Source organism: Scyliorhinus torazame, chromosome 9 (assembly GCF_047496885.1).
Source record: "Scyliorhinus torazame isolate Kashiwa2021f chromosome 9, sScyTor2.1, whole genome shotgun sequence".
NCBI lineage: Eukaryota > Metazoa > Chordata > Chondrichthyes > Carcharhiniformes > Scyliorhinidae > Scyliorhinus > Scyliorhinus torazame.
Window position 1 is genome coordinate 63,340,053 of NC_092715.1, and position 13,043 is coordinate 63,353,095.

The 13,043-nt window shown below is 42.8% G+C and overlaps 1 protein-coding gene across 3 annotated transcripts in view; it reads right to left on the bottom strand.

Annotated features, from left to right (window-relative positions):
- Window positions 1-1,484: 1,484 nt before the first annotated feature.
- Window positions 1,485-13,043, bottom strand: part of pde8b (phosphodiesterase 8B) — a 642,529-nt gene continuing 630,970 nt past the window's right edge. For all 3 annotated transcript variants that reach the window (XM_072516021.1, XM_072516020.1, XM_072516019.1), the window contains exons 19-23: window positions 12,164-12,381; window positions 11,435-11,573; window positions 7,856-8,023; window positions 5,345-5,474; window positions 1,485-3,912 (exon numbers count right to left, since the gene is read on the bottom strand). In XM_072516021.1, coding sequence (XP_072372122.1) covers window positions 3,803-3,912; window positions 5,345-5,474; window positions 7,856-8,023; window positions 11,435-11,573; window positions 12,164-12,381 — 765 coding nt within the window. In that variant the 3' untranslated portion in view covers window positions 1,485-3,802. The remainder of the gene's footprint in view (window positions 3,913-5,344; window positions 5,475-7,855; window positions 8,024-11,434; window positions 11,574-12,163; window positions 12,382-13,043) is intronic.

Genomic DNA, 13,043 nt, shown 5'->3' on the forward strand with positions numbered 1-13,043 from the left:
CCCGGGTTCGATTCCCGTTATGTGGAGTCTGCACGTTCTCCCCGTGTCTGCATGGGTTTCCTCCGGGTGCTCTGGTTTCCTCACACAAGTCCTGAAGGAAGTGCTGTTAGGTGATTTGGACATTCTGATTTCTCCCTCAGTGTACCCGCACAAGCGTCGGAGTGTAGCGACTAGGGGATTTTCACAGTAACTTCATTGCACTGTTAATGTAAGCCTACTTGTGACTAATAATTATAATATTATTATTATAAACTCAATCCATCCAGAGATGCTTTTAACACTTTTCTTTGTTCCTACATTACAACTCTGGCTTTATTTCAATAATTATATCAATGGTTTTAAAGCTCTTTGAAACATCCTATGGTGGAACAAGGCACTGTATATATGCAAGATTTTTCTCTTTTATAGAAAAAAAATAATTTGAATACAGTCTTCATAACATTTAGCTGAATAAGGGCAGCTCGGTAGTACAGTGGTTAGCACAGTTGCTTCACAGCTTCAGGGTCCCAGGTTCGATGCCAGCTTGGGTCGCTGTCTGTGCGGAGTCTGCACATTCCCCCAGTGTTTGCGTGGGTTTCCGCCGGGTGCTCCGGTTTCTTCCCACAGTCCAAAGATGTGCAGGTTAGGTGGATTGGCGATGATAAATTGCCCTTAGTGTCCAAAAAATGTTGGATGGGGTTACTGGGTTATGGGGATAGTGTGGAGGGCTTAAGTGGAATGCTCTTTCCAAGGGCCGGTGCAGAGTTGATGGGCTGAATGACCTCCTTCTGCACTGTAAATTCTATAAAGTTATTATTTGAATAGCGCCCTTCATGCAAATGTATGAGTTACTTTCAGCAGCTCTGCTGTGTCCAACCTACAGGTTTAAACTAACTCAGTGGCAGAGGATGATCAGGGGATGTTGAATTCTGGGCAGCAGGAGAAGAATAGAAACCATCATCGCCATTCTGCCACTTGGTTAGAAGGTCCATCTCTTGTTACTGGATCCTCATTAAGGCTTTCTCCAAGACACGCTATACAAGCTATCCTTGTTGGGGGACATGTAGCTGCATGAGGCCCCCACTGCCAACCTCTGGTTTCATGGAAGAATATTCACCTTCTAGATTAGAAATTACCATTACAAATGCCTACATAGATCTGTGATCCGAAAACAGGGCAGAAGCTGTGTTTCTTTGCGTTATGTTAGGGCAATTAGGTCACTAACAGTTGAAAGAACTGGTAAACTCTCAAATCAATCAGTTCAACCACATTGAGGGGAAGTCAGCAACTTTGCTTTATGTTGCTCCGGGATGTAACCACCTGGAGCTCTCTCAAGTGCTCTGGAGACCTTTCTGAAGCTCTGTGCAACAATGATATCTGCTGAGCCAGAATACTACCCGATGGAGCATGCCTCAAATGATGGGGCCACCCAAACCTCATCGCCAATATGATGCAAACCAGTGCATGGTAAAAGGTAGCAATTTTAGCACACTAAGATACATTGATAAAACAACATTGTATTTATTTATATTTATTGTTGTACATATTGTCCCAATAGTGAACACAATTACTATGGCACTGTCGATAACCAATTATATATTTGTTGCAATTTTTCTATGTACATACACAATAGTTTTTGTATGCTTCACATTAATTAGAGGTTGACACTTGCTTTACCTGTAATTTTGTTTTTGGTCCTTCATGTGTTTACTTTTCTCATTGTGAATTCAGTCTCAGATTGTTTGCAGTTGTGACTACAGCATGCTGCCTGGTCACCCCATTAACTGTAACAGATTCAGAATATCCAGCCCCCATTCCACATGGGTCTTTCTCTCACATGTTCTTTTATCCCACAGTTCCTGCCAATGTATTCACATTGAATGCAACTGATAGAATACTTCTGTATACACACATTGCATTTCCATCCACTTTCAACTTGAAAGAAAGGGCAAAAAATGATTGATGTGCTTTGTGAATAGTATTGAAATAGCTCAGAATGATATCGAAGGAGGTGTTTGAGTAACTGCAGTTCTGAACATACAAACAATGCAGAGGAGCAGTCAACAAAGCAATACATTCCCAAACCATGTACCGAAAACAGCAGAATAGAAATCAAATGGCATCATGATCAAACTGCAGTATTCTGGTCAGGCTGCATCTCGAGTACTGTGTCTTGTTCTCGATATCAAGACCCAAGGAAGTATTAGAGGCAGTGCAGAGAAGAACTATATGGTTGATCCATAGTGTCAGAGGCCAGAGTTAAGAAGAAGGTTTGGAGAAATCTGAGTTTTTCAGCTTTGACAGGTGGCATCAAACCGATTTTACATACTTAAGACAGTTAATCATATGGAAAATCGAAATCTATAAAATTCATTTCAAATAAATTGCATGAACGTGACAAGCCCCACCACCTCCAACTAGTACAAGGCAAATTCAGGATTAATATCTGTATTTGTCACAGTGATTAATACATGGAACATGCCCCTTGATAGAACACTTTGGTTTTGTCGTATCTAGTGGCACACGAGGCAGCCAAAGCCCGCAGTTATGTTTGTTTCCATGGCTCACATTCCCTTGGAACAGTTCACCAGCAGCTACAGCTTGAGGGGCACCACCACACACTGGTACAGCTGAACAAGAAACTCTCCTGTTCTTACCATCTGCTATCGATGTATTGGAAGGATTTACAACCTGATTGGCTGACACTCAACCTGTTTGACCACCTTATGAACACACCTTCCTTGGCCAGCAAGTCCTGGAGTGGGATTTGAACCCAGAGCTTCTGGCTATGAGGCAGGGATGTAACACACTGAACCACAACACCCCCACCTCCAATAGTGGAGGCAAAAGCCCAGGAATCATTTAAGAAACAATATGGGTACAGCAATAGGGGGACGTTAACATACACCTGGATGAGTGAGCTAAGATGAGAGAAATGGCCATCTCATTCTTAACTATCTTGTGGCTTTATTCAGAATACTTCATAAATACATAAATGTAGGGGTTGTTGCACATATTGAACTGAAAACTAATGTAGGTGAAACCCACAGGTTTTAGTGCATATTTCCACATAAATCAGTACGGATTGAAGAAATAATTTAGTTGGTACATTCAATCACATTCTGGAAAATAAATTGATCTCAACTGCTTGGCGTCAGGTTTTTGGCACAGATTAAGTAAGGCCTTGAAAAGTATAACTTAAAATATCAAATCAGACTATACAGTGTGACATAAATTAAGGGATCACCCTCTCACAATATTGTGTTGAACTGATTTTTTTTCCATTTCACTTGGGGAAAAGATTTATTTGCATGTTAAGTATCTATAGAATATGTAAACCTACCACTGCTCACAGATGCCTTAATGTCCCGACTGTTATTGATTAAAAACAATGACAAATTGGTGAATATCGATAGACCATTGCTCCTAGCTCTTATAGGAAATGAAAGGCTTACTTACACGTGCGGTTTTGGGGTGATAATTGCATTCATTGTGCCTTCCCTCAACAAAGATGTACCACTTCTTTTCCATACTCTGCGGATATTCTTCAGGAATGTTACTAAAATTTACTTGAACCATGACAAAGTCGGTGTAGAAATTCGAGAGTTCTGTGCTATTCAGTTTGTAAGTGGGACCCCACCATGAAAATTCAATATAATTTCCTGCACACTGTACATCAGGTGTCCCTGCATTGTGGAGGATTTAGGTTACATTACAAATTTACAGTCACTTGAACTAAAATAGAATCTCTTAATGGCTTTGCTTCAGTCACGAGTTGAAGTGAGGATGGCAAACAAAATATGTTGTCCTTTCACCTTTTCCTTCAAAGATCAGGTGGAGGTCGCAGACCTTTGCACTTGCATTCATCTAGGGTTTTCCAGTACTTGTAGTTCTCAGCTAAGTGCTGTATTAACTTGGGGAGGTTTGCAAATGCTGAAAAGCAGACAGTTGAAATGACATGAAAATAATTTCTAAATTATTGAAAATTACTTAATTCAACAAGCACAAGATCATATTTTCAAATAAAACACAGAAACGTAATATAGTGAACAAAGGCAACCTGGCCTTTTTAAATAAACACAGCTTTGGTGTATTACTCTGAGTTACTGCATGTGTAAGGTATTTTGCATTATCTTCCAATGTTAGGTCTTTCATTTAGCATTTATACACCTGTGTATAATTTCCACTATACTCATATGTACCAGAAATCGAATACCTGCCGATAGGAAGTAAACTAGCTATGAAAGAAAGTGCAAAATGTTTGTGTTCATTTTCCCCTCCTTCATAGCATGTGGCTGCATACGTGCCCAAGGTTTGCTGTGATCGTTCTGTGATTCTGTGCAGGGTCGTAACTGAATATTTTAATGTTTTGTTAAAAGTGGACAAAATCTCCATGACTAATCACCCTGATGTGAACCTGTGGCATTCCAGAAGAAACATTTTAAAGTTATTCCGCTAAATAGTAATTGCTCCCAGATGCATAATAGGTGGACACTACAATCAAGGTAAATTATAGTTAGGGCAGCACGGTGGCACAGTGGTTAGCACTGCTACCTCACGCCGCTGAGGAACCGGGTTCAATCCTGGCTCAGGGCCACTGTCTGTGTGGAGTTTGCACATTCTCCCCGTGTCTGTGTGGGTCTCACCCTCACAACCCAAAAAGAACTGCAGGGTAGGTGGATTGGCCACGCTAAATTGCCCCTTAATTGGAAAAAAAGTATTGGGTACTCTAAAATAAAAAAAAGGTAAATGATGGTTCTGAATTTCCTTTGACATAACTTTCCAAAAGTGTGCAAACACCCTATTTAAAAAGTATGAACAGGGTTTCCACCCCACCAATAACCAAGTCTTAGGGTCAAAATTCCTGGAAAATTCAGATTCTCTCTCTGAGCTGCAGTGAATGCATTATTTTTTATTCCTTCATGGGATGTGAGCATTGATGGTTGTGCCAACATTTGCTGCCCACCCCTAACTGTCCTTGAACTGAGTGGATTGCTAGGCCATTTCAGGAGGCCACCATGTAAGGATGACAGATTTCCTTCCCTCAAGGATATTAGGGAATCATGGGTTTTTACGACAGTGGTTTCATGGTCAGATTTAAAAAAAAATTTTTTTAAAAATTCAAACCTCTAACGTGGTGAGATTTGAACCAGGGTTCCCAGAGCTAATGCTCTGGCTAATCACTATGTCTCTGGATTACTACTCCAGTGACATTACCACTGTACCACCGTCTTCCCTTGTGCCACTGTCTCCCCTTGTTAGAAGTATAACAAGATTGAAATTTAGAAGTATACAACCCGGAGTATTAAAATCAACTTAAAAATGCAATATAAATTACTTTAAAAAATCAAAATGACATTCTTACCATCCCAAGCATCAAACATGTCAGTTATAAAATAATCGATAAACGATATTTGCGATTTTGGAATACTACAGGTATTCCGATCAAAGACTGGCATCACAACTGGCAGACCTTGGCATTTCTCCTCATCTGTCTGTTGACAAAGATAGTAATTGTTGCATTAATATTAATTGTTACATGAATAAAGCAGATAATGATGCATCGGGCATCAAGCCTGTAATTTAGCTTTGTGTAATAAAAACTAAACTAAAGACTAATGGCCAATGTGAGGAAGGTTAAAATGTTCAAACATGGTGATTTAAACAATCTGACTTTGATGTCCTATAAGGGTAAGGGAGCCCCACTCGCCCATACAGCATATGTAAATATTGGAAAGCGAATATTTGGTATGCACTCCGAGTAGGCAAGGCTCCCACTCAACGTGTAAATGAGAAAATTACGCTTGGCCTTTTTTCCAATTAAAACAGATGCACAGATAATTCCACTGTTAAGAATTGGGGAAAATTAAGGTTAATAAATAAAATTAGGCTAAAACAGAATAAAAAGTGGAATTGCTAAGGGCAGCTGTCCGAAGGGGTGTTTTGATATGCGAGTTAGAATACCAGTGAGAAAAGCAAGTGTTTACCCATGTGACTAGGGGAAAACAATGGGGCATAGAAGAGGTAACTTCAAAGTAGAGAGATAAGTGAAGCTGGGTTTATAGGGTGGGCAACATCAAAGGGAAAGAATGATATATCTCCAAAGCACAATAACTGGAGAAAGGGAGACAGTAGCAGCACTGCTATCACAGCCACACCCAGCTGCCAAAAATAGTCTCCCCTGAAAACAGGTTATTTCTAAAAGAGCAGTTAGTTAAAATCCAAAACCCGAACCGAGAAGATTGTTCCTTTGCTGAAACTGAAGGTGTTTTTCTAAACATGGACAAACAACCTGTGTGTGGTAATTATCTGCTGGATTTAGCTCATTAAGTTATAAAATACTTTATATATTTTGGAACAAGGGGCATCCCAGTGTTCAGGAAACGTAGGAACAAAGGTATAGCTTCATGTAATGTGTGTGTATAGCCATCAGTGTTGTTATGTGTACTGTTGTAGTGTATTATTGTCCTTTTTTCTTTTAAGTTAATAACTCGTAGAATCCGTAAAGTGCAGAAGAAAGCTATTTGGCCCTTCGAGTCTGAACCGACCCTCTGAAAGAGCACCCTATCTAGACTCAATCCCCTACAATACCCCCCGTAACCATAACCATACTGTTTTCGGCACGGTAGCACAGTGGTTAACACTGTTGCTTCACAGCACCAGGGTCCCAGGTTCGATTCCCGGCTTGGGTTACTGCACATCCTCCCCGTGTCTGCGTGGGTTTCCGCTGGGTGCTCTGGTTACCTCCCACGAGTACCGAACGACATGCTTGTTCGGTGAATTGAACATTCTGAATTTTGACCTCAGTGTACCCGCCGGAGTATGGCGACTAAGCGATTTTCACAGTAACTTCATTGCAATGTTAATGTAAGCCTACTTGTTTCGTTAATAAAGATTATTAGATTATTAACCTCACCTAACCTTTGGACACTAAGGGGCAATTTACAATGTCCAATTCACCTAACCTGCACATCTTTGGACTGTGGGAGGAAACCGCAGCACCCGAAGGAAATCTGTGCATACTAGGGAGAACGTGCAAACTCCACACAGCCAGTCACCCAAGGTTGCAATCGAACCGGGGCCTGGCGCTGTGAGACAGCGATGCTAACCAGCTATTGTTTATTAATTGATCACAAAACAACTGGACTATTCTTCCCTTGTTTGCATATCTTTTCTAACAGTATACCACATTGAAAATATACACCACTGAGAACTGGTGTTCTAAGTTACCCTTCTGGGTGTTGGGATACCCTAACATTTAACAGCAGCGGCGTTCTTAACACCACTTAATACAGATTAAATGCCTTTGTCTATACTTTTAACTCTTTCCCCCTCCCTCGGCATTTTTATGGGCTCCAGTTTCTTTCTGGTAGTTGGCCCATTATTTGTGGCCATTGTTCAAGTCATTTTACAGTGAGTGTTAACTGGCCCTTCTCAGCCAGCATCTGAACATGCACACCGGCATTGTATATCAATCACGAATGGGGACCCTGGCAATTTCCTATCCCTTGGGCACTGAGGCCAACCGCAGTGTTCTAACAGCTTCCCTGGCTGAGATTACCTCAGTCAGCACAAATGGATTGAACCTGGGCTTTCTCCTTATGGCTAAATTTAAATAAAGTTGAGCATTTTATTCCCAACCACATGAGTGTGGAAACATTAAAAAATAATGCTGACAGTTACACTTATTTCACTGTGAAAACATACTTCCAACAGGGATACATTAAGAACCTTGAGGTAAACTGGAAAGGTTATAACATCAAGAAGAAGAACATAACAGATCAACTTCTTTCTATCAGCTTCCACTCATCGGGGCTCAGTTTAAGCATGTTGATTCCACCCAACCTGAAACAATGGGGAAATATTGCAATGTTACCTGAGCAAAATATTCTTCAGAAATTCTCCCAGCCCATTCGACGCATAACTTCACAGAGCGGCAAGGGTTCGCGACATCAGCGCATTTAATCAACATGCGTTTAATGAGCAGTCTGTCGTCAATTGAGTTCTTTATACTGGACGAACATTCACCATCACTGCCTTCACTCTGGAACAAAAATCAGTCATTTATATAATTGCCAACCATTTAAATCTGTTGCAGCAATTTAGGTTACAAGGTTAAACCCACATTTTAAAGAACTATCTTGCGTTTCTTCTTATTGCTCTGTCAACATGTTGGCCCGACTGCAGGTTAAAGCTGCTTTTGAGGTTTTAATACTGCTCCCCTCTCATTGGTTGACCCTGACGTTCTGGGGGTGACCCATTCTCCAGCTGTACCTTCAACTGGAGTCAGGCAGAAGTTCTGGGGAAATGGGGACTTCCGGTGGTGGCCATGGAGTGAGTGGTCGTACATTTGGTGGCTCCCACTCAAGGTGGATTTTGTTGCTCCTTCCCCACCCGTATGGGGGGGGGGGTTTGAGTACCAGAGATTTGTGAGTGTCTAGGGAAGGTAATACTCCTCTGGTGAGATTGGCATATGGATCAGAGGACGGGGAGCGTGGCGAGAAAGAGAGAGCAACTGGAGCAGGAATGTTTTCGTGGTGTGACACAGGTTAAGATGGCGGAGGGCGAGAGGGCAGCGCTGCCTGCCCAGAGGTCGACAGAGCAGCTGGTGGAGTTTTCAAATAATATGTTCCTGCAGCAGAGGAAGGAGGCCTTGGAATACCTGGCTAAGGGGGTGAAGCCGCTTAGAGCAGCGATTGAGAAATTGGGGCAGAGGCTGGAAGTTCAGTGCCTGGCGATACAGAAGGTGGCGGAGGTGATGGGGAAGCACGAGGAGTGGATGGCCTCACTGGTGATGGAGTTCAGGAAGGTGGTGGACAGCGAGAAGAAGCTAAGAGAGAAGTTGGAGGACGTGGAGAATCACTCCAGGCGACAGAATTTGAGGATAGTTAGGATGCCTGAAGGCATCGAGGGAGCGGAGGCCGCCAAATATGTGGCATGGATGCTAGAGCAGTTGATGGGGAAGGGGGCCTTTGATTGGCCGCTCGAGGTGGATTGGAGGCACAGGGCACTGAGGAGGAAGCCACAGGTGGGGGAGCTGCTGAGGGCGATGGTGGTGCGGTTGTACCGTTTCTTGGACAAGGAAAAGATTTTGAAATGGGCAAGGCAGTCCAGGAGGTGCACCTGGGAAGGGAGTGAGCTGTGAGTCCACCAAGACCTGGGTGCGGAGTTGGCGAAGAGGAGAGCCGGGTTCAACCGGGTAAAGGCTGCCCTCTTCAGGAAGTTTGGGGTTTTGTACCCTGTGCGCTTGTGAGTGACTCATCAGAAGCAGGAGGTTTTTTTTACTCGCCAGAGGAGGCGATGAACTTTATGAGAGACCATGGACTGGGAGGAGTGTGAGGGTATTGAACTTTGGAGAGGAGCTTTCTACCGTAAGGTAGAATGTTGGGGGTGGATAGTTCAGGGTGGGTTTTGATGGGGGAGCGGTGATGATGAGTGTGCCTTTTGTTCTCCTTTGATGGTTGGTGGTTAGGGGGAGGGAGGGAGGGGTGGACTGGAGGGGGAGGGGTGGACTGGCGGGGGATGGAGAGGTTAGAGGCTTTGGGCAGGGGCCACCATGCTAGCTGGGTGGGCTAGTTAACGGAAGTGAAGTGGGGGGTCATCAGGCAGAAGGCATTGGGGGGGGTTGGTTCTTTGTCTGGGGGTGGAGGGGGGTGGGTTGCTGACATGGGTGCGGTTGGTGTGGCGCGGTTGGGAAGTGAGAGATGGCGGTGGATATCTGAGGGCAGGCTTGGAGGAGCGGGTGACACTGGCCGGGGGCTGGCCCAAGAAGGGGTATGGCTGATGGGCAGGGTGCCCCCCAACCAAGCTGGTCACCTGGAATGTGCGGGGATTGACTGGGCGGTTAAATGGTCATGTGTGTTCACGCATCTGAGGAGTCTAAAGGCGGACATGGTGTTTTTATAGGAGACACGCCTGAATTTGGGGGGATTAGATGAGGCTGAGGAGGGGATGGGTGGGTCAGGTTTTCCACACGAGGCTGGATATGAAGACGAGGTGAGTGGCGGTGTTGATCAATAAGAGGGTGGTGTTTGAGGTGGAGAGCATTGTGGCTGATCCGGGGGGGTAGGAATGTGATGGTCAGTGGCAAGTTGGAGGGGATGCCAGTGGTCATGGTAAACGTATATGCCCCGAATTGGGATGATGTGGACTGCCAATTAAACAATGTTTTCTCTTGGGCACAGCTATTTCAACAGACGAATGAATGCCTGGGCTCTCAGCCAGTGAGACTTGGCTAAGATCCCAATATTAAATAAAACACTGGAATGAATTCAAAGAGCACTGAAGTAGGTCCTTTAAACAGCCTGCCTTGGCATCAGGCAGACTCGTTGCTGCCTCCAAACTGTTTCCAGGGCAGAGAACCCAACTCTAATTAGTGCCCACCATCCTGGAATGAAAATGCCATATTTTCAGGCACTTTCTCCTGAGTTTGGGGGGGGGGGGGGTGGCGGGGGGAACAACTCCCATTGCATTTGCACAAGTATCGTTTTCCAATAATGTAACATAAACAAACATGCATTTCTGCCAGGATTGCATCTTTTGTAAATTGTGGCATTTATATCCAGAACAATAACTTGCATTTCTTGCCATAAAATGAAATACATAGCAAACTAATTTGCTCAGAGAATACCAGTAAAAACACAATTATCTTATTGTACTATGTTGATGGTTACAATTTCTAGAATTAATTATTGAAGACTAGTGTCTGTCCCTGCCACCTGACTGCAGAATGGTCAATCAGAAATATTATGCGAGTGAAAATGGACATTCTACAAAGTAGTCTGCTTGATGAGCACTTTAACCATCAGTTTGAACATCCAATCCCTCCACCACTGGCCTATCCTGATTGTAATGTATATTATCTACAAGACAGACTGCAGCAACTCCCAAGTCCATAACTTTTGTCTAAGAGAACGAAGAAAGCAGATTCATCGGAAAACCATCAGCTCTAGTTTCCTGTCCAAGCCACAGACCACGCTGATTTGGACATTTATTACTGCTCCTGGCTCAAAATCGTCAATCTCCTTATCCAACAGCACTGTAGGATCAATAAGTAGGCCAGCCACCATCTTCTCAACGGAAACCAATGTCGCCCACATCCAAGGCATAAATAGTGGTTTTTTTAATGTTTGTATATTTCTAAGATACTGATGTCAGAACCGAGGAATGATGTGAGCCTGGGTAAATTCATAGAACATTACTCTAATAAAAAGGCTCAACTAATGTCATCTACTATGTGCAGGAAGCTTGTGCAGTTTATAATCAAAATGCCAATGAGCCTTGAGATTAAATTACTGCCTAGAAATCAATTAAGGATGGCACTTGTACATTAATAATGTGGATACATTTTATGGAATAGATTGACTTTTTGGGCCTGTTATCCCTATCACCGCGGATAGTCTTAATTCTGACTGGCAGTGTATTTCATGTCATTGACACATCATGATGACCTTACATTTGAGCTTGTTTCCTCAATAGAAGTCATAGGTTTGTTGATGCTGTTCACAAATTTGTTCACGTGTTCAAAATGCTTTGTCATTTCTGTCGCCAAGACCATGTCAATGATTGCTTGTCGCAACGTTCGAAACTGATTCCTGGAGGGAAAGAAAATGGATGTGTGATGACTTACTGATATTTTATTGTTGCTAAATCTTGTGGCAAAGTCTTGCTGCTGTTCTCCAGCAACAGTGCATTTAACATGTATATCTAATTATTATGGTTCCCTTTTAATGTCGAATTGTGATGCTCCATCAATTATGATTGGCGGACAACTTTTCCTTCCCATGGATTTGGCTCTAATTATTGGTCCCCAGCCAGAGACACCCATATCCCGTGAAAGAAAAATAAAACAGTCCGTCCTAAATCTCTCTCCCCTCCTTTGAGGGTTTACATCTTTGAGGGAGCTTTTAGTTACTTTTTTTTGAAAATCTCCTTCTTTGACTTAATGTCACTGTTTGAATGATTACATCCCTTTGAAGCACCTTAAGACATTTTGCTGAATTAAAGGTGCTATATAAATGCAAAATGTTGATATTATGATGTGAACTTTTGGCCTTCCTCTGGAAAGTAGCTCTTAAATTCAAACCAGTAGAGAATAGAGATTGTATTATTGGGCAAACTAAATGAACATACTGACTTTGAGGGCTTTCCATTGTCTGACAATCTGTTGATCAGTGAATCTAACCTTTCAATGTTCTTGAAGATGTTGGACTTGTCTTCTCCAGCTGTAAGTTGGAAAGCCAGGGCGGCATGGTGACTTTCCAGAACCGCTGTATCGTTGTACAGTATGGCTAACTCACTTCCTGCATTACACAGGAAGGAGTTGGTGCGCCCGGGATGGTCCACATCGTGCACAGTTGCTGCAATGAGGGCTGCAACCTCATCCAACTCATCCAAACTCCCCTGGAAACACAGCAATAAATGAACAACTGTACAAAACCAAGATGAAAAGAAAACGTTAGCTGGGGCCTGGCGGAATTATAACTATTATACAATAATGAGCAATTCCTGAGACAATTATAAATGAAAGCATTAGTAATTTGCTTGATGCAAATAATAAAATATTACCATTTCCATAAGAGATGCAAGGCACCTAAAAATAGAAAAGACTGCCAAAATAATGATAAAAATACTGTTAGGTATTTGAAGGACTTGTCACAATAATTTAAATTACACATGATAACTTGTTAAAACTGCTAAGCGTATTTACCCTTCGTCAAAGGGCAATTTTAATTTTTCCCTATCCAGGGGTTGTACCTCTGCTATATTATGTCTTTGCAGAATTTTGGCCAGGACTTTAGAGCCCTTCCGTCCCGGCAGGATATTATGGTCCCCTGAAGTAAATGACAATTTAAATAGCCGGGGCGGGGAAGACACACTGTGGCAGGGCTATAATATTGTGGCCTCTGTTTCTGAAGATTTAACATCCTACCTCACTTGCCATCTCATTTCCTCACTGGATTTGGAGTAGTGTTGCACTACACTGCTTCTCGTTCAAATGGAAGGTTTCATTGCACAGAGCAGAAGTTTATAGATCAACGCAAGCAATATTTTGTTAGCAATTT